This window comes from Cicer arietinum, chromosome 1, assembly GCF_000331145.2.
Source record: "Cicer arietinum cultivar CDC Frontier isolate Library 1 chromosome 1, Cicar.CDCFrontier_v2.0, whole genome shotgun sequence".
Lineage (NCBI taxonomy): Eukaryota > Viridiplantae > Streptophyta > Magnoliopsida > Fabales > Fabaceae > Cicer > Cicer arietinum.
Genome location: NC_021160.2, coordinates 8226439 through 8249823, shown reverse-complemented (window position 1 = coordinate 8249823; position 23385 = coordinate 8226439). Strand labels below are relative to the sequence as shown.

At 30.6% G+C, this 23385-nt stretch overlaps 1 protein-coding gene across 2 annotated transcripts in view; it reads left to right on the top strand.

Moving 5' to 3' along the window:
• Window positions 1-10149: 10149 nt before the first annotated feature.
• The window catches only part of LOC101491382 (E3 ubiquitin-protein ligase UPL6), a 30538-nt gene continuing 17302 nt past the window's right edge, over window positions 10150-23385 (top strand). Inside the window, exons 1-5 of one of the 2 annotated variants that reach the window (XM_073369981.1) lie at window positions 10150-10738; window positions 13818-13915; window positions 14063-14190; window positions 15481-15592; window positions 22205-22385. In XM_073369981.1, coding sequence (XP_073226082.1) covers window positions 10580-10738; window positions 13818-13915; window positions 14063-14190; window positions 15481-15592; window positions 22205-22385 — 678 coding nt within the window. In that variant the 5' untranslated portion in view covers window positions 10150-10579. The remainder of the gene's footprint in view (window positions 10739-13817; window positions 13916-14062; window positions 14191-15480; window positions 15593-22204; window positions 22386-23385) is intronic. The other variant, XM_004486466.4, reaches the window with a different exon arrangement.

Sequence of the window (23385 nt, the reverse complement as noted above, 5' to 3'; positions counted from 1 at the left end):
TTTATTTATTAAATTAACACATTTGTTAAAATAAAAAATATAAGGTTATAAATAGTCGGGAATGCAACCTGTGAACAAAAATGATCAGGTGATGATATGGTGCAGATATATAAATTTCAAAAATATAATGAAAGTTTTAAATAAAAAAGAGTATACATTTAGCGAGAAAAAAAAAAAAAACACTTGTATCATTAAGGTTGTCATTCTTTGGCAAATAAACCCTAAATATATATACTTAAATTCTCACAATTCGTCAATCGTCAATCCATTTCAATTTTGTTTGTTGCTATGGAACTGTAAGAAGATAGAGAATCATCTAATAATAATTTAAGAAGATAGAGAATCATCCAATAATAGTTAGTCCTTGAGCAGATTCAAACTTTATTTAGTAAATTCATAATTTTGTTTTCTGTTTTATTCTAATTTCTGGAATTATAGCATTTTTTCAAAATTCTTGCCAATATTTGAATTGTGGAGGTTCCTAGATTAAAAAAAAAATGTCTTTCTTTCAATCAATCCTTTCAATTCATGTTTGCATTAATTGATGTTCAAAGTGAGATTGACTTTCTTTTTTTTGTCAACAATCAACAATACTATCATTTGTAAATCAAGGTTTTAGCTAAAGATATTATTTTGTTTGGAAGACATTTTCATTTTATTGATTTCTTTCACTCATTTTAAAGGGAATCTTTTAACAGGGTAGGTATGCAGTCTAGTTTTGATATTTTTAACTAACATGATTTTGTCAATCGAGTAGTAATAAGTTTCAAATTTAATTATGTCCACAAACATGCAATTTATTCAAAATAGTCTCTAACTTTCTCAATTGACATTTTCATACATGAATATGTAACATGTCATTAAAAATGTCTTTCATTAAGTTATTCTTTTAGAGATTATATGATGGACTTATTTTTCAGTATATTCAATTTTTAAATAAATTCTCTATTATGTCTTATAGTAAAATTTATATACGAAAATATTTTATTTTTTCTGACATGAAATCGTAAGATAAAAATTAATACGATCACTTGAGGATGCGACTATGTACTAGATTAATATATATATATATATATATATATATATATATATAAATTTGATAAAAATGAAAAGTGGAATATAATTAATACATTATAACAAATACTTACAATGGTTTATGGTTTTAAAAACTGAAAAGAAAATTACCAGATTTTGAAAATATTGGAGATACTCAAGATACATTCAAGATTTCTAACAGATGTTTTCTTGTTGTATCCAACTCTGATTTGATTCGAAGAGAAGTCTTCCTTATAAAGAGAAAGAGTCTTGTTTGTGCTGCTTTGTGCAGTGAAAGAAATGATGAGATTCGTATATATATATATATATAAGAGAAGAGTTAAATTAATAAATAAATACATCAGAGTTAATGTGGTTCAGTAAATGTGTCAAAGAAAATAATGTGCTCTAATATTTTAACAATCTCATCTTATTTTACAGCTTAAATTTATGTTGTTCAAGTGAATCGATGGATCGAATGTTCTTTTTATGTTTACTTTAACACGTTAGCTTGGAAATAAAGATGTAATCTTTAAGGTGAATTATGTGTTAATATCACATCACATAGGTATATGATGTGATATATTAAATAAATATACGAAATTTTACATAAATTATATAAATATCATACAAAATTTGGATATTTCAAACAAAAGAATTTAATCTTGAAACTCTAAAAATAAAATAAATATTGTAGTCTCTAGTGATGTGCAATCTACATAAAACCCACATTTTTATTTAGTACTTGTTATATAATAGTTTTTAACAGCAAAAATTAATACTTAATAAAACAACTTTTTTAGCAATATATTACAATTTTAATAATAAAAATTAATGATTATTTTAATTTATGATTACATAAAGTTTGTAAAAAAATTAATTAATGATTACAATTTACACAATTAATTTGTTTATTTATTCATCGTTTAAGTATACATGCTTTGAATAGAATATTTAACATTTAATTTTATGATATGACAAGTAAATGTGTAAGTTTGCATAATTTAAAAATTCGTCCCCCACATATCGACAAATCAGCTAGGTCTATCTTTATCCTAGCACATCAATTTTACCTTTCTTTTGAGTTTAATCAACTTTCCTCATCATAATGAACCACATGTGTGTGTTGTAGACATCTTTTCATTCACCTTTCTAACAAACATTATCACATTGATCCATTTACAATAATGCATGGTGAATTTTTTAGCCTTTTTGGTCTATATGTTGCTATGAAAAGACACAACACATAACGCGGAGGGATGGGCCTATATGTTTGGGACCTCTAAAAGAACAAGCTATTTATGTAATATTTATGACCTAAATAATTCACTTTAATCAATTACACAAGTGGAAACATATAACCTAAAGTCACAATCTAAGTGCGAGTATACATTAGTGATATTACTATTCCTCCCAAGATGAAGGCAAAACCAAAAAAGCACTTTGTTTGCCATGTCAAGAGAATAATCGATTTTACAAATTGAGAACCTAGCTCAACCTAGCTTTTGAATTGGAGCTCCACATAAATGTTTCTTCAAATAAGGAAACAAACACAATCCCTAAAAATTCATCTGTTTAAAAATAATTGATTTATTTATAAAAAAATTATTCAAAAATAATAGATTATTTTAATTTTTAATTGTATCCTGTAATTAATATTATTTGTATTATTTTTAATATAACATATTTTACAATGCATTTATGATAGTGACAATACATCAATATATCAAAAAGATAATTTGATAAAATTAATATTTTCTCTTTTCTTTTTAATACGTGTGAAATAATCAAATAATTCAATTATTTTGAGACAATAAATAATATTTGTTGGTGGTAAATTTTAAGTTTAAGGAACATTTGGCCTTGTTAAAGCCCAACAATATCATTACTCATTTGTCAAATTAAACTTTCTTACAACATTCAAGTATTTTCTAAAGGTAAAATGTAAAATTATTTATTTTTTTCCAAAAAAAAAATGTCATATGTTAAATCGTAAAATTCACATTCATTGAATGTGACTACTATTGGACACAATGGATAGGACGATGGCCCATTGACCCAATTGTAGCATGGATTGACCATATATAAAAATTAAGTCAAAAAAAAAAATTCGTCAACTTTTTAATATTTATTTAAAATATATAAAAAAATATTGTTAAATTGAAGCTTATGACATCAATCATCATTAATTTTATTTTTCACTATCAAATTAAAATTTTACATTAATAAATTTTGAAATTCATAAATTACCAAGAATTTTAGAAGAGAGGAGGGATGAACATCGCCTAAAAAAATAATTATATATTTTTAGTTTAACTTAATCAGTTTAACTAAAAATTGGATGGAGCATGAGTTAATCCGTTCGACTTTAGAACCAACCTTGTTTGAAAATATGTGATCTTTTTATTAATAAAAATTATTAATAAATTTTTTTACAAATACAATCTAGTTCTAGTTTTAAATTATTAATAAAATATTTTTAAATATATAAACTTAATAAAAGAACTAAGACAGGCAACGCACAAAACCTAGCTTTCATATAGTGTTTTTTCTTTAGTCTTCTTAAGGGTGGTTTAAGATTATATTTTACTTAAATTTACTTCTTTCACTTGTTTTTTCCCTACTTTTATTCAAATAATTGGTTTTCATGTATCTCTAATATTTTTCATTTTTGTTTGTAATTTCGTCGTCTAAGTACGACGTTATTTTGTGAATTATTTTGATTTTTCGTCTTATTGCGGTATTCTTTTTATTTATATTGACAAATCAACTTCGATCAATGTATATTAATGACTTTGGTGTCATGAATGATGCACTTCCAAATGTATGAATATTTCAGACACTTTAATTTTATTATATTTGTACATTTTGTCACATTTGTAATCGTTTTTCTGTTTCATACTATTAAATCTGAATGTTATAAATTTGTTCACATAATTGTCCATTTTGATGCTAGCAACTTTAAATTATATTATTCTTAATCGATGTAATTTTTATCAATTTTAATGAATGAATATTGTTTTTTTTATAATAAAATAAAATAAAAAGAACTAAAATAGAAGGTTTAAAATTTGATCCCCACAAAATACATATTTAGATAGGGGAGGTGATAGTTAAATCTGATCAGACTCTAGGGAACAATTAATTCCATAAAGGCAAGCGCCAAGATTTAAATATAGAAATTTAAGTAATGAATTTGTAGAAAAATTTTTGTTTAAATTTCCTTCTTTAAAAAAATTATTATAAGTTTTTTATAAATAAAATTTCTATTTTTGTTTTCGGTTATCGAAAGTAATTTTTTTTTTATTTTTTAATTTAACTGTTGAGTGCACTATAAAATAATGCCGGTCAGTTATAGAAAATCTTAATTCTATTTCTGAGTCTAATAGCAGTCAAATATCTTAATTTGAGTGAGTTTAAAAACTTAAATCAATACAACAAATTTTAAAACACACAAATCTAGTTTTTTTTTTTTTGGCAATATAAAACTATCTTGCCAACACAATTGAAGGCTTTAATATGAGACGCAATACCTGTGCGGTGCAGCTCAAAAAGTCTTTTAAGAACCATTTAGAAAATTAACTCTTTGGTAAGAGAGATCATGCTTGTCTGTTTCTGTTAACTTTTGTTTTAAAAAATTTAACTAGAAGAGGACAAACATACATTAAACTATTATGGCAAACCATTTCTTGCCGTTTTCACACTCGTGTGGCGCAAAGTCCATGAACCCAATTTACACCATTCGTGCACTTGCTTAATTAGTGTTTGTCAACAAAATGATGTTCATCAATTATGATACTAAGAAATCATTATTAGAGGAAGAAATCGGTCATATAAAGAATGTATGCGTGATTAAATTATTAATATTTTTTTGTTGTTGTTGATAGAGGTGATTAAATTATAATTTAAAATATGATAGTAATGAATAATATTATTATGTCTATGAGATATTGTCTCTTTTAGGTTTGTTGTGAACCTTCACGATTTTGTCTTTTGTGAAAAAATGTATTGATAGTCTCTGGAGTGTGAAAATAGTTTATAAATCATTTTTAACTTCGATTAACAAATGGTGTGGGACTTTTCGGTCGGGACAAATACAAATAGAATTTGGAGGATTCTACCATACACCTCTACAATTGTTGTACATGTCAACCTCAAGACACATGAAAAGATAATTTACCCGTTTGACCATTTATTATAAGTTTCAAAATTGATAGGTTTCGGAAGTTTCAAAATTTTGAAACTTTCGGAAGTTTCAAACTTTCGAAATAAAGATTTCATTTCGAAAGTTATCAAATATGGAAAGTTTCCAAATATGGAAAGTTTTGAAAGTTTCTAAATTTGGAAAGTTTCAAAAATTTCTATGTATGGAAAGTTTCGAAACTTTCCTATTTTGAAATTTTCTATTTCAGAAGTTTTGAATTGTTTGATAGTTTCGAAGATTCTGGAAATTACCATTTCGAACCTTTCAAATATTCTATAAATTTTATATTTTGGAACTTTGAAATATTTGAGTGTCACTTACTTTTGATTTCGAATATTTTGAAAGTTTCGAAGGTTAAAGTAATTTTTCTAAAGTTTCGAAATAGGTGGTGAAAAAATGAGAAGTTAAAAAAATTAAAGGTTTTATAGATGGTTAAAAGAGTAAAATTGTATTTTCACGTTGATTGCGGGTGACAAATTTAAATGTGGAGTACATGGTAGAATCCTCTAGAATTTGCCATAAAAAAAAGAAAAACAATTGGATTTAATTTAATCTTATGGGTTTCGGATCTTATGGATTTTGGCAAAGTTATATTTCATTGGTATTATATAAATTCTCTCTAGAAGGTATATTAAATCTTTTACTAACTAAAGTAGTTGAGTTTATATGATTAATGACATCTAATTAAGGTAAGATTATTCTTTAGAATTGAAATAATTGTTTATGATAGTTTATTTATTTGAACTACAAATTTATAAATAAATTAAAAAGGAAGAAGTCGAATGTTAAAACAAAAAATATGCCACTTGTTTCACTTTTAACTTCCTCTCTCATGAGGTCTAAACAAGCCTCTTTAGTCAAAAACAATGCTACATAAGTTCCTACCAAAAAAAAAGGAAGAAAGTTTGTGTCAAATATGTGAAACTATATGTCAACTACCAAAATATCTTATTGTTTAAGGTATACTCCTAATTAAGTGGGTGAGTTAGTGAGTCACTAAGTAAACATCTTGGTTATAAATAAAAAATTCTTGTTAACATGGTCTTGGTCATTGAATTAGAATGAAGCACTCAAAACTTAATTGATTTGCAACTGTTATTTTGCACTAACACCTAATACCCTTTTAATTTGTATATCAATAACATCTAATTTTCAATTTTTTGGGAGAGTCTTGTCAAGTCAACTACTAGTGTCTACTCTTTTTCCCTTATAAACTCATTTTACATATAAAATCATTGTTGACTTCTATTATGGTAAAGAATTGGAATGTTGTAGGATTTTTAAATTATTATTTTTGTCAATAAAGTTCTAGAATTTCATATTTGTTGCTCTTTGAGTTTAAATGGGCAAGTGGCTTTAGGCCTGCATATTTGAAAGCCCAGCTACGTATAATCTGAACTGGACTAAGATTAATGAACTGTTGAGTTGGTTATTTGTACTGGATCGTACGGGCTTCAGTATACTGAATCTTATACAAGAAATTCCAAAACTTGTGTTAGTCATATGAGTTAGGGGGTTTCTACTTGCACCTCGCTATTTCTTAATAACCCTCTTATAGCTCTTTCTGTTAAACATGGCCAAGTGAATCAAGTGGTGTATGATAGAAAAAGTAATTTTAAGTTTTTGATTTACTTATTCCACGCTTATATGTAAACTCTCAACATTTTTTTTTTCTCACTTCTACTTCTCTTTCTCTCGGTCAAAGCATATATTGAAAAACAAATTTGATAGCACCGTTACCCACTACTGAAAAAAATATAAATATTAAAATAAATCATAGACATAAAAAAATGGTTATTAAATTTGACGCATCTAACTCTTAGCTACGAAATTAAAGATGAACTTTGTCTATTTTGTCTCTAAATTTCCGTTGACAAGGTCCTAGAGGCAGATATTTGACCAAGTGAAAATAGATTGAAATTGAAGAAAAGATAATGTGTTGAAGGATTCATCATATGACTATGCGAATACATAAATATAAAAATTGAAATTACTTATGCACCATGCACCACTTAACTCACTTGTGCATATTAGACATGATATTTTTTATAGTTAATTAATCTTTCAAATGTTGGCTTCTAAAAACTCTCGTTGTAAGTTAAAAAGGCATTTTACATGTTTGTGAAGTATCATAAAGTCTAATAAATGGCGAATGATTCAAATCCCACAAGATTCACGTAGTTTATTTTTTAACTTTTTTCTTATACTATATATATATATATATAGACACACTTAAGTGTAGAGAAGTTAAGAATTTCAAATTCAAATTTAGAGAAGTTAAGAATTTCAAATTCAAATTTAATTTCAAACTTATGTATATCAATATCTCTACAACTACCAATTAAGTTTTATTAATGAGACAAACTTTATTGTATTCTAATTAAGACATGGCATTAACCTTTGACAAAGTAAAATGTATTACACTTAAGACAAGATATTAACATTTGGTTTAGCCTCTAGTGTATAACATGTGAACATCTACATTGTAATTACATTACTTTTTGGCTTAATTGCAGTTTTGGTCTCCCTATTTTAGCTGAATTGCGAAAGTAGTCTCCCCAGTTTTATTTCTCCCCAGTTTTAGTACCCCAAATCAGAATTTTGGTCAAAAACTTAATGAAATTTTATTTTTTTGCATTTATTTAAGTCACATAATGTCTCAAGATCTCGTTGTGCAACAATTGTTCATAAAATCTATGATCTTAAATAGTGTGATGTGACTTTAAAAAATGTTACTTTATCAAGTTTTGGACTAAAATTATGTTTCGGGAACTAAAATTGGGGAGAAATAAAATGGGGGGACTACTATCGTGAATCAACTAAAATAAGGGGACCAAAATTGCAATTAAGCCTTACTTTTTTTATGAAATAAAAACAATTAGTATCGAAAAATGAAATTAAAAAAAATATATATAGAAAGCCAAAAGTGAAAAAATATACCCTAAATTTTTTTTTTGGACGTATATTTCTTTGGAGAGTTTCAATATTCGTTTGTTCTAGATTAATGTTTATGAATTTAAAAATACGTAGATGAATTTTTTATGTTTTTTTTAATGTGTTTGATTATAAAATTTTGAGGGTAAATAAAATAAATTTAGTAGTATACATTATGAAATTAAACTTTTATAAACAATATTCAAATTCTAAAAAAATTTATATTTCACAAAAGAAAAATAAAATACATAATCAAAAATGTTAATCACATCTCAATTAGTCGAAGGAAGTTGTCTACGAATAAAGGACAAAATTATAGGAATGAAAAAAAAAATTATTTTATTGTGATTTCTCAATCAATGATTGAGATTTCACTTTTGAATTTTATTTTTATTTTTTGACTACAATTTAAAAAAGTTAAAAAGATATCAAAACTCAGAACACTCTTTATAAAATGTTGAACACACTATACTAAATTAAAATTAGGATTTGTGGAGTATATTTTTGCACATTTCATAATATTGAGTTGTTTTTTTGGTGTCGTTGTTGTTATACTTAGTATTAAAATACTTTTGATCTTAGCCTAATAAGGGAATTTCTTACAAATATTTGAAATATAATATATTATTGTGTATTATTTTCATTTTTATCCATTAAACTGTATATAATGTCTTAATTTTTTTTTTATTTTTTTATGTGATTTCAAAATTTTAGTATGCACTTGACCATGATTACACTAATGATATTAACTCCCTTCAAAAATATGAATGTGCTTTCTATTTATGAATTTTAAGAACATTATGTTGTTGTGTGAGCAACATCAATTCAATAAGTGATTTTATGGATTAGACCTCTTTATGGAAAGTTAAAATATAATATCAACGCGTTACGCATCATTTAATAATAATATGATTGACATTGAGATGTGTTTAAAATATACTCAAGATTATTTCTGCAATCTAAAATAACTACTTTCAACCAATCACACTAAAAAGGGGGAAGTATATGAGTTACGTCAAACTATTAATTGAATTGGTGACTTTGGATTGGACAACAAAATTTTTGAGTTTGATTTCAAGTTGGTGGTAAATATTCATATAAGAATAACAGTGACTGTATTTAGTCTTTGTCAGTTTTTAGTTAAAGCTTTAAGGTAAAGTTTATTAGGAGACAAACTAATCTGGAGGAAGAAGTATATAATAAGTTATCGTAAACTATTCATTAAATTAGTGGTTTTGGATTAGACAACACAACTTTTGAACTTGACTTGAAGTTGGTGGTAAATATTTACATCATATTAATAATGACAATTCTTATTTTGATTTTATAATTTGTGACTGTATTTAATCTTTGTTGGTTTTTAATTAAAATTTTAGAGTAAACTTTATTAGAATACAAATTAATATAGAAGTTCATCAATTGGCTTGAATAGCTACATCTAGCGCTAGTTCTCGATATTTTGATACTATTCCATCGTGTATTGAACATGGATCTCTATATAAAATTTGAAAAAGTAAAAAAAAGTAAAAAAAAAAAGTGTATTTGCACTAGAAAGAATAAAACATCACAAAATAAGAACTTATTTTCTTTAAACTCTCCCACCTTCTTTTGATTAATAGTCAAGATCTTATGGTATAGAATTTTCCAATCTACATAAAACAAGACAAGCTATACTTATATCTAATAGTAATCGTAGTATAAACGGTAAATAATAACTAAAAATAAAGATAAACTTATTTATTTTATTGATTTATTCTATTAAATACGTCGAACATTAAAATAAACCTTTGATCTTCAAATATTGAAGTGTTATGTTGGACAAATATTATTCCATCTACTAGACTCATATTAATTTAGTTTCTTAATTCCTCAAATTTGAGCATTAAGATTTTTTGGGATCTAAATTACATACTTTTCCAACATAAATATTTAGCGTTACAACTTGCAAATGCTCCATTTTTATTTTCTCTTACCTTGCCACTTAAACCGGTGCTTCCTCTTCTTTACCCCTCAGAAGCTTCCTCTTACAAGTAAGAGAAGATTCCAATTTTCCTTCGTTCTCTCATTTCCCGTGTCTTCTTATTTTCATGTACGTTCTGTTCCTGCGTATAAATACAAAACACTAATTAACAATTTAACATTCATTTCACTTTCATTTCCCTATTATCAATCAAATCAGAGTTTTCTCTTCACAATCCTCTTTCTACCTACTACTTCCATTTTCGCGTATTTTCATTTTTTCTCGATTAAACAAAACAATCAACTATTTCCCCTTTCCCCAACTTTCTCGGATTCTAGGTCAATTTTCTCTTCAAAACCTTTTCGCTTTTGAAGAATCGCACTTTTCCTCTCTTTTGTAAATTAGGTCGTGAATTGGCAAAACCTCAGTGGTAAGAAATCAACAACATGTTCTTCAGCGGCGATCCTTCTAATCGCAAACGCGTCGATTTAGGTGGTCGCAGCACGAAGGAAAGGGACAGGAAGAATCTTCTAGAACAGACGCGATTGGAACGTAATCGGCGTTTGTGGTTGCGTCAGCAGAACTCTGCTGCACTTAGGATTCAGGTTTTTCCTGCTTCTCATTGCATTTGATTTTGATTTGATAATTTTTATTCGATCAGTTATGCTTGCTTGATTGTAGAGTAACTCAAATGTCTTGTAGTGACAATCGGTGCTTTTTACTAATCATTGAACTTTAGGTGTATTTTCTTATGCATTTTGCATATGTGTTTGCATTTTTAATTATTGATAGTGTGAAGTATTTGGTGCGTGAAGCTGGTTGTGACATTTTAAATTTCCATTTTTAAGTCTTAGGTTTAGTGTTTTGTTTTCCATCGAGTGTTCCAAAACTAGAGTTTTCCTTTGTTGGAACTACACAGGGAGTTGAGCTGGTGTGAGCAGAGTTGTCGACTAGTCATACCTAGCTATCATGGCTAGCAAGGTTTTAAATACCGATTGCTTGCAGATTTTTATCAACGAGTTTTCGCCACGGCTGTTGGGCTTGTATGGCGTTTTTGTCTTGGCCATTTTCCGTTATTTATGTTATTTATCTTCACTATGTTAATGAAACGGAGAATAACAGTAATGAGGGCTATAGAGTTTTGTCATGGTCGTTTTCTCGATCGCGTTCGTTTATTTAAAACCTTGACGGCTAGTTGAATTGCTATTACATTGATAAAAGAGAAGAATAATATTGTGAAGGAAGGAGACAAAATACATCTCTAGAATTAAAATGAAAACCAAGTTCTTAAAACTCTGTACATATTGATTATAAATGTTACTCTGAAATAACTTAATTGGGCACCAATTAAAAGGCAGAGACACAATACCAATGTAATGAGAAAAGACACTTATGTGGACATTATTCTGCGGGGTTGCAATATCATTCACGATTCTCAACCCAACAATTAAGGGCCTTGTGTAATGCAACCTTTTTTGCTTTTCAAAAATTGGAAACAAAGTATATACAAAGTGAAATAAGGTGACATTTTTGGAATTAAAAGTAAAGTAGAAAGTAAAATAAGAAAGTATTTTTTAAACAAAATTGACTCTTAGGAGTGAGGGAGAGTCCATTCTTACCATACTCCAACCACATATACTAGAGAAAAAACATCACACTGCTATAAAAAGCATAACATTTATATTCTTTTCAAGACATTTGAAACTTATTGTAGAAGATTAGTCTGAATTGAAGAGACATACCCATCTTTCACCATGAACTCCAAATAAGTTATTCTATAAAAAAGTTATTTTCCTTATAATCCATAAAGAAATAGGCACATGTTTGCTAAATATGGCAAACAACATATTTGAAATAAATTATGATGTATAGATTGAAATTGTTATATTTGATTCCATCTCAATTCATCAATTATATATTACATATCAATTTGTTAAGTGAATACTATATTATTCTATAATGCACATTTTTTAATTCACTGCTTAAAAATGATACACACACATATTTATATCTAATATTTCAAATGAAGTAATAATAAATAGAGTTAGTAATACATCCTTATCTCTCTCTATTTGTATTCAAATATAACACAACTACACAAGTATTCTGTTTTTTTCTCTTCAGTAAATGAGAAAGTGTAAAAAAGTAAAATGTCAAATAAGTTGTTATATAAGAAACTCGTGGAGGAAGTTCAAAACAAAATGTAGGAGCTAGCAATCCCCATATATGTGTGTTTTTTGGGGATGGGAGAGATTTTGGTTAGAAGAGGGGCAATGGAGGAGATAAAAGTCTAACATTTAAATGTCTACCAACCAATTGTACTACCAAAATTGATGTGAGTTTCTACTCAAATCTAAAGAAATTAGTAGTATAAAAGAAATCATACTTTATCATATCATTTAGAAGTAAACTTCCAGGGGTTTGCATGAGTTGCACTAGTCTTGGGGTTGGCATTCCGCCCGTTGCTGTCTGAACCGTTGCTTTATATTACTTGGTGCCATCATGAGGTTGTCTATAATGGAAAATGCCATAACCACGTAGGCACTTGACAATTTTTCTGGGCATTTATTTCCTACTACCTGATTGCCTGTGTCCTTCGATTCAACCAAACAACTGATCACATTAATGATTTTAAAATATCATTCACCATTCATGTTCAAAAATAGGATCATAATTTATCAATTCTTATTTAGCAAATATTATACTAGTGATCTCCTAAGGAGGATGCTCGTCAATCCTGCCTTCATCATACCTCTGATTTCCTGAATTTTAAATTTTGAATATGATAGCAGGCCCATAATGAAAAGGGTCTATACTAGGAACAATAGGGAAGTTGCAGAGTATCATTCCCCAACTGTTTAGTGTGTGCAACCGAGGTTCAACTCCCTGATGTTGAGATCTTATACTTTCGTTTGTGAATCTTTCTATTTCTCATGCTTTGTGTAACAACTTGATTCAGTTAGTTTTACTGTTACATGGGGAGAAAAGTATTGCTAAAATAGATGGCAAAGAGTGGAAATTCAGCTTAATAATGCATCACACTAACACTTCCTTTCGTTCTAGTCTACTGGTTGGGTTCTACCAGATATCCCATCTTAACCCTGATCTCTTAATGATCACCCCAACATTTTTAGAGGAATGATTTGAGTTTGTTTTCACAGTGATGATTTTATGGTTTATTTAACTGACTAATTTCATTAAACTCTGTGTACTTAATGATTTCCACATGAAATATTTTGTTTTTAGTGAATTATGACCAAGATATTTTCTATGCTTTACCTCTTTAGTCAAAGACTAAAAATAAGTATTTGTATTGATCTTGTTAATTACGATGTGTGATTGTTGAATGATGCTATGCATTTTGCATTTATGAAAAAGAGAAAAAAGTTGGTATGTGCTGTCTAAAATGCATTATTTACTTTAATTTTTGATGGTCAGTGTTTCTCATTGGTACGTTGGGTGAAATTTATGTTATGCGTTTATGAAATAAATATTAATGTTCACATCTTTATGAAGTTATGATATAACATTTCCTAATTTTAGAGTTCACCGAGCTAGATTTGTTTTGATATGTGCTCTACTTGATAAAATGTACGCCTATAACTGGGGAAGTGCATTTCTGATGAATGGGGTGATCTACAATTCATATTTTTCTTGCAAATTGTTGACTGATTCGTGCTACAGAAATGCTTCAGAGCGAGAAAAGTTGTCAGGATAGAACAGTCTAAGCTGCGAGAGAAATTCCTTAGAATCTATGGAAAGAACTGCCCTAACGTTGACAGGTGAAATTTGATTGCCATCTCTGTATTATTATTGCATGAAGTCGAAAGATGTTTTAAACCATTCAGTAAAATTATTAATAGCATTGCCTTAGTTAAATATTGCAATACTGTCACAGCTCATTTTAATACCATTTTGTGTGCATTCAGGAATGCTTTTGGTCCAGATTCTGATTTCCTCCGCCAGTTCCTCTATTTCTTTAATGCGGAAAATATTGATGATTTTTTAGTTCTAGTGCAAATTTGCCGATTGCTTCTAAAGTGTGTTCAAGAGAATGGTAATTGTTAATTTGTTATTCGGCATTTGCATTGCTTTTACTGTTTATTTTCTACTGTACTTCGGTTGTAAGTTTATGCACTTTTTTTGTCTGTATTCTCCTTTTCCTAAAATATTTTGGCTTTATATGCACTAAAATAATATGGGTACATTTGAGAACCACAGTGGGGATGATACAGTTAAGGACTAAGTCCCTCTTTATATTTTAGGAATATACGTTTAGCAAATCAGCAGTCACTAATTTTGGGAATCACAGTTCACACCATCCCACACAAGTCACACGCTGAAGTATATCATATGTCCACTATACAATACAGTATGAATGGGAAAGAGAGGTAGATGTAACCAAAGAATTCAATTGATGTTGTTAAAATGGATAGAGGCTTTGGGTATTATTTGTTCTATTGAAGCTTAAAATGGAGAATCCCGTGGTATTGTATTGGACTAAATGTCAGGTGGGAAGTAGACAATGAGAAAATAATTTCAATGTTGTAGAGATGAGAATCTTACGATGGATGAGTAGATACACAAGACAAGATAGGATTAGTAATTAATGTATCAAAGAGAATTGGGTAGCATCTATGTGCAAAAAAATTAATAGATGGTTGAATGCCATTGTAAGTGGAACCCCATTAAGGGGAGTAGAATAGATGACGTTTAGTCCAATAATCAGAGGTAAAAGACCACCAGGAAAAGGTATAGGCCACATCATTAAGAGAAATTTAGATTTAAATGGGTTTGTTATTAGACATGATTTACAATGGTTATGGTATATTATAAAGTCATTTGATCCATATGCCAATCTTGGTGGAAAAGGCTTTTGTTGATGTTTGTTTCCCCATGCTGTGATAGAACTGTTTTAAAACATAGAAAAAGATGGTGTTTATGATAGAAAAGAACTGTTACAGTCCATGTATTTGATAGATCTAGTGCTCTCCCACTCTAAGTGCCTTTCAAAATCGAAGACACTCACTTTAACCCCCTCTTCTATTATTTATAGCCTGTCATCTGACAAGCCTAACTAACTAACTAACTAACTGTTTAACAAACAAACTAAGAGGTTTCTTATCATGCTGTTTGTAAGGCTTATGATGATTGTTTTAGCTTAGGATGCACAAAGACATAAATATGTAATTTTTCTTTCTTTCTGCATGCTCCTATTTTTGTCTTTGGTGCTTGTTAGAATAAAAACAATTTGAATATCTGTAGATATCTGCCTGCATCCTTGCTAATTCTACAACTTTACGCGGGGAACAAAACTTAATGCGTTGTATTAAAATATATGAAACAGGGGATGTTGTGAGTCTTTTTGCTGGCGTGGATTACTCGTCCATATGTGCTTTGGTGAACTACCGCGTGAAGAAACTTGCATATACTTGTATTCGTGCAGTACATCATAATAGGTTGGCTTTATTTAGTTTACTTCTCTAATTTTGGTCCTATGGCTTTGCTTAGTCCCTTTCTGTTTGTTATTCTCAAGAATTAGGTAAAAAATATATTTTATTGAATGAAAATATGTTGACAATACATCGAATATATATACAAGGTTACTATACAATCAAATCTCTATTAGGGCTCTTATATAATCAAATCCCTATTAGTACTCCTATACAATCAAATCCTTATACTTGAGGGATATTTTTAATAATAAAACAAAAACAAATTTTGACACTCCCTCTCAAGCTGGTGAATAGGTGTTCTCTATTCTCATATTGGATACAATTCTTTCAAAGTTGTTCCTGTTAGCCCTTTAATTAGAAGGTCTAAGGTTGCCTTGGGAGGAGACTTTTGGAGTGCAAATTAGGCCACTATCGAGTTTTTCTTTGATGAAATGTTTGTTGACTTCAATACATTTGGTTCTGTCATGCTGCATTGGATTATGTGCTATGCTAATAGCAAATTTATTATCACAATAGAGTTTCATTGGTTCATCCCACTTTATCTTCAAGTCCTCCAAAATGATCTTCAACCATAGTAACTTGCATATCCCTTGTGCCATTGTCCTAAATTCTGTTTCAGCACTGGATCTGGATACCACACTTTGTTTCTTACTCTTCCAAGTCACAAGATTCCCACATAGGAAAGTGCAATATCCTGTGGTTGACCTTCTATCTACAATTGACCCTGCATAGTCAACAACGATATATGCTTCAAGACCCACATTTCCATTTCTTTTGAACAAAATTCCTCTTCCTGGAGTTCCTTTCAAATATTGCACGACTTTGAGTGCAACTTTCAAGTGTACTGCCTTTAGTTAGTGCATGAATTGACTAACTAGGCTTATAGCGAAGGTAACATCAGGTCTAGTATGTGAAAAATATGAGTCTTCCAACTAATCTTTGGTACATTTCCTTGTCAACTGCAATGTCTTCTGCATTTCTCAACTTTAAATTTAGATCGTTCAGTGTACTCGCTGGTTTGCATGTTGTCTTGCCCGTTTCTTGCAGAATATCTGTGATTTATTTTTGTTGGGATATGAAAATTCCTTTCTTACAGTGAGCCACTTTAATTCCCCAGAAATAATGTAACTTTCCCAAGGTTTTAATCTCAAATTCCTTGGCTAGGTGTTGTCCTAACAGTTGTTGCTCCTAGACCCACCATAACTCTAACGAACCTCCCAAACCACGCTTGTGGCAATTGTTTAAGCCAATATAGAGCCTTTTTTAGCTTAAAAACGGTGTTGGCAACAATATGCTCACTGTATCTAGGTGGTAAGTCCATATAAATCTATTCTTCTAGATCTCCACGGAGGAAGACGATATAGAGCCTTTGTGAGAAAGGCTTTATGGGTAAGTGAAAATTGTTCAAAACATAGGTAGTTGGATAAAGGGTAGAATGACTTATTGATATATGTCCTAGTATTATTCTTAAGGGCAATTGGGATAAGAAGGTCATCATAAGTTGGTAGTGCGTTGAATTCTAATTCCTATGCATATGAAGATTCATAGATTGGATTACTAGAGTTTGAAGTGTTAAGGGAAGTTACCTCATGTAAGGTCGAATTGGAGTAATGGATGTGAATAGATTCAGGATTGGCCTTTGTTCTTCTTGTATATACTAGATTCTTTCCATATCTTACATTAGTATCATCATTTCCATCTTCCTTTGAATCAGTTTCAGTCTCAACATTGTCATTTCCTTCATTTCCATCTTTTTCAAAATCAATTTCAGTCTCAATTTCTAGTTCAAGAGTCAACTCAGGAAGCATAAGAGAGTCATCTTCCTTGTATTCTCCTTATGAAGATGAGTTAGACCAAAAAACTTTCTTGTTGATGGAAGGCGACATCTCATGAGACATAATTTTTGGATGGTGTATGATAACATTTGTATCCCTTTTGGGTGGAAGAGCTAGGTAGTCAAATCCCAGATAGCGGCACGTCGCGGCCAACCCCAAAAACTGGGATAGCGGGATGACCACTATTTTTTTGGACAAATTACATAAATAATACTATAAAAACATATATTTTTATACAAAATTAACAATGACTCAAACTCTGAAATATTCATAAGTACCAATAAAAAGCAAGTCATAATCAAAAGATACATTTAAATACTTACAAAAGTTAAGGAAATAAAGATAAATATAAAAATAGAGGCAAAAAAACTTGTAAAAAAACAGAAAAAAAAGCAAGAATAAGTAAAAAGAAGGAATAAATAAGAAAAGAAAGAAGGAATAAGTAAAAAAAGAAAGAATTAAAGGGAAGAAAAAAAAAAACAGAGAACGAAAGAAGGAAAAAAAGGAGAGAAAGAAAGAAGAACTTGGGTAATGGACGGCAGTGGCTGGAAGGTGGGCTGCGGCTGGATCTTGCAGGAAAGGAGGGAGTGTTCGCAAAAAACTGAGAGTGTTTGAAGGAGAGAGAAGGACAATGAAATTAGGTTAAGAGCGAAAAACCTAAAGTACCTTTTTAAAAAATAAAACACATCCACGTTTTTGGGCCACAAGAAACACGCAACTCGAATGCGACCCGTGACCCACAAACTTAGTAAGAACAACCGTTTTCTTATTTCGCACCGCTCCGCAGCCAGGCACTGCGCCGCTACGCTCTGGCGCGATCCCGTCGTGAACCGGCATTGATGACTATCTAGTGGAAGAGAACCCGATAAAGACTTATTTTAAGACTTTAGGATCCAATTTCCCTTTACTATCACTATGGATATAGACAAACGACGCGCCCAAATTTTTTGGGAGTAAGGTTACTAGAGGTGGACACATTAGGGTAGAACCAAGACAATGCCTTGATGGAGTTTTGAAGTCAAGGACACTAGAAGGTAATCGATTTATGAGATACGATGCAGTTAAAACTACCTGTCACCGAAATTTCATGGGAACTTTATTTTGAAATAACATCGCTCAAGTTTGATCTAACAAGTGCTCATTTTTCCTTTTAACAATCCTATTTTGTTGGGGTGTTTTTAACACATGAGGACTCATGAATAATGCTCTCCTTTTGACAGAAAGAATTAAGTCCGTGAGGAAAGTTATCTTTGGCATTATCAGACGAATCCTCTAAATACTCACTCCAAATTAGGTTTTTATCATGGAGAAGAACTATACAAACACATAACTGACTTCAGATTTTTGTTTTAGTAAGTAAACCCAAGTAACCCAAGTACAATTATCAATAAATGTTACAAACTAACGAGCTCCTGGTATATTTGGAACATTAGAGGGACCCTATACGTCAATATGAACTAAACGGAATAGAAAAATACTCATTTGGTTACTAATTGGAAAAGGTACATGTTTGTGTTAAGCTAGCTCACACACTTCACAATGAAGACTTTCTACCTCTACTTTTTTGAAGAGGGAAGGGAACAACTATTTTATGACTCTAAATGAAGGATGATCTAGGTGGCAATGGTACAAAATGACCTTGTCCCAGTTGCTCTTTATTGATTTAGAAAAAAAAAGAGTTGCTATTGCTGACTAGATTTGGAGGAAGATTTTGATTATCTAAGTAATCAAGACCATTCCATTCTCTAGCATTACCAATTGTCCTCCCTGAATTCTTGTCTGGAAGGACATAAGATTTGTTATAAAAAACATTACATAATAGGTCGTGTGTTAGTTTTTATATGGAAATTAAGCTAGTGGACAATTTAAGAATATGAAGTATGTTTCTAATTATGGATGGGTTTATTTGGACATCTCCTTGACTTGCTGCAATTATAAGGGTACCATTTGCCGTTGATATTTTCTTGTTGCTAGGACAAGTTGAATAAGTGGAGAAGTGTGTAAGGGTGTCATGTGGTCAGTGGCTCCATAATCCGGTATCCAATATTGGTTATAGGTTGTATCTGAAGCATTAAGTTGAAAAGAAAATTGAAACTTACCAAGAGGAAGTATACTTGTATATACCAGAGAACTAGTACCTATTGGTTTCTCCAACTTCCTAAGAAATGATTTCATCTTATCTACTTTATCTTCATTAAGTTGAGCCGATCCACTTTTGCTTTCTTTAGCTGTCATATTTGTAAAATCAGCAAACAGACGATATTAGAGATGAAATATTGATCTATCAAATAAAACAAACTTCAAATGTCCAAAAAATATCCACAAACTATAAGTGTGCTATAATGTCGCAATAAAAAAGTTCGAGCAAAAACCGTGTGAGTTTCAAATGATCCAAACAAAAGTGATTCGATAAAAAAGTGAACCCAAAAAACGAAACGAGAAACTACTGATCTACAATTTGGTTGAAAATAGCGGTGACTAGAGGTCTAGAAGGCGGTGCGTGGTGCCCACGCGCCAGAGATGACGTTGCAATTGTGAGTCATCCGCCGAATTGGAAGGTGCACGTGAATAGGCTGTTGACGACGACGCTTTGGGTTTCACCTATCAGATGAAAGAGAGTCTTGTGGTGTGGGCGGTGGCGTGAAGTAAGTTGTCAAAAGTGGTCAAACGGGCGTGAACAGTAACAACATGAATATTGAACACACTATGGCCGTGAATAGGTCAAAAGAAATCTCTAGTTGCTGTTATGAAGGTAGCAAAAAGGGCCACGATGAAGGTGACTAAGGTTTTTGGAAAAAAGAAACAACAATGAAGGCAACAGGTTTATGCGGAAGCAAGACTCCCAAAGACCAAGAGCTCTGAGCCTTTGGTACCATCTCAAGAATTAGGGTAAAAATATATTTTATTGAATTAAAATATGTTGACAATACATCAAATATATATACAAAGTTACTATACAATCAAAACTCTTTTAGTACTCCTATACAACCAAATCCCTATACATGGATATTTTTAATAATAAAACAGAAACAAATTTTGACAACTACTTTTCTCTTTCATTTATTATTATTTGAAGAATGTCACCTTTTGATTTTATTAACTCTTGAAATATATATACAAGAGATTTGATTATAAATTTATAATCAACTTTAACGATCCTTTTGAGTCGTTCAAATTAGGTTGAGTTAGTTCTAATTGTAGTTTGTTCTTTTATCTCTTGTGTTGAAGGCATAAAACAAATCCCGTACCTTCATCTAGTAACTTATGCTTTTAGTAGAGTTGCTCTTTGACATGGAATCAAAGCCTCCATACATAATCAAGTGGTCAGGTTTTCACTGTTCAATCCCTGTCACCCTCCACGATCAAGTGCACAAGTTTGAGAAGGCTTTTGCGAGGGGATTTGTTACTTATAGGAAACAAATTTTCTCCTAACAACTTAAGTTTTAAGGCGAGTTGGTTTGTTGAGAGAGAGAGAACATAAGGTATTTGATGGGGAAGAGTGCTTTTTGGGAGTTTGAAATGTAAAAATGGGTACTATTGTTTTTCAGTTGAGTCTCAAAACTGCCCATCATTTTTCAACATTGAAAATAAGGAGTTTTTTAAGACATAAGGGTGTCTTTGGTTGGAGGAAGGGGAGGCAATATTTAAAAAAAACAGGTGTTTGGTTCAAATTTTAAGAGGGGAGGGAAGCAAAATCCCTCAGGAAGTGATTTTTGCTCTCCATCCATTTTGGGGGATTTGGAGGGGAGGGGAGGGAGCCAATATAACTTAAAAACCATTTAAAATCCCTCCCTTCCCCTTGAACCGAACACAAAACTATTAAAAGTCCCTCCCTTCTGTTGAACCAAACGAACCCTAAGAGAAAAAACATGCGGATCAAGTATAAAATATTCTTTATGTTGTCTTAACTATCCGGTTCCGAGGGGAAAAGGGTCCCCTTGTAAACTGTAATTTGTTGGGAGGTAAGTATAGTTTGGCCAATAATTGTTCCAGCCAAATATCGAAATCTCCCAATTGATTCCACCTTGACTGAAGCTTTTTAACCACTTGAGCCATTACATTTGGCTAGAGATTAGAGTATAACAAATTCTTTAACAAACTAAAAAAAAATTGAGAGCTCACTTCTAAATATAGCTCGAAGGATGAGGGTGCCCAAACGCGCATATATATGTATATATATATTGCACAACCCAATTACATTTGGCTAGAGATTAGAGTATAACAAATTCTTTAACAAACTAAAAAAAAATTGAGAGCTCACTCCTAAATATAACTCGAAGGATGAGGGTGCCCAAGCGCGCATATATGTGTATATATATTGCACAACCCAAGAACCATGGCAATGTGGGATTCATATACAACTTTGAGGAAATTTTGGACTTTGGAAATGGTTGTCACAGGAATCTCTAACGACTTGGAGATTGAGTTGAAAACTCAAAAAAGGACTTAGTTTATCAGTTTTTTTATCACTGAAGTTTCTGGCAAGTGAAGTTCCAAGAATTCGGACCCTGAATGGAATAATGTTTTCTTCATATAAAATCATTAAATCACTGTTTCCCAATAACTAAAACTTTTTCATATAGCATTTCCTATTTCTTACATGCTGGCATGATCTCTGACTTATTTTTTCTGAATATTTCTTCAATATATTTGTATACTTCACTTCTTATTTATAATAAAATTTGAAGTACTGTTATTTAAGGTATGCCTTTGGTTTGGCTAATTTTTTTTTTTTTGGTGCTGTCTTGCTTATATATTACTATATTACTTTACGTGACAGAAATCAGTTGAAGGATCAACTTTTATTGACTCCAAACGAGTCTAGTGCATCAGCTATTCCTTTATTGGAAGTTCTAGTTCTTTTGTTAGATCTCAAACTGCCATGGAGCTGTAAGATAGTAGGATATCTCTCTCAAAACAATGGATTTGGCCTACTTAGGGAGATTATTCTTATGGGAAAGGTAACTGAGTTCATTTTTTTCTGTTTTATTTCTTAGAACCCTATAAAATTAATGCAGCTTTGAGAGCAAGTAAGGATGTTACGGTTAACATTTATATTTTAGAAGAATTTAGCAACTAAAATGGTTAATCAAGTCAACACATTAACTATGTTTCAATGTTTGCAAATTATATTAACCAGTGTTTTTGTTAATCAACAATCGTCCCAAAATGTGAATATTGTCACTGAACATACTAGGAAAATAGCGGTAGCTTCTAGGAAATTGTTAAACTAATTCATTAATTTGGAAGTAGTGGTAGCTTCAATATATATATATAACTATGAAAATGTGAAACCAATCTTTGGTGAAAGGATGCAGCGAAAACATCTTAGGAAATAGTGGTAGCTTGACTACTCTCTCTCAAGTTGCACTTTATATCTTTGTAATCTTCATGAATACAAATTCATTAACTACATTCAGCTGGGTGTTAAATTATTCAAGCACATTCAGAAAAATCACCTCCTTTCAATTTTCACAGTCTAGCCTAATCTTTATTCTCATAAACTACTAATGCTTATCCTGGCGACATTTAATTAATCTTGAAATTTTGACCACTGTTTTTCAATGATCAACATGATGAGAATTAAGGAATTGATTTGCCACACTAACTGCAGAGAAATGTCTAATCTAGGGGTTAGTCAAATAACCCGACCTTCCTACTAATCTCCATTATGTGTGTGGATCTGGTAATAATTTGCCTTGATTAGTGAGAAGGTTAACATTTGGATCCATGGCAGTATAGACTGGTTTACAATTTAGCATTTTGATTTCTTCAAGAATATCAAGAAAATAATTAATTAGGGAGATAGGAATTCCCGACTTTGACCAAGTAACTTCAATTCCTACAAAATATCTCAATCGACTTGAGTCTTTTGTTTCAAAGTGATGAAACAGATGCTCCTTTAACTGTTGAATTCTGGTATGATTACTTTCTGTTATAAGAGTATCATTTACATAAACC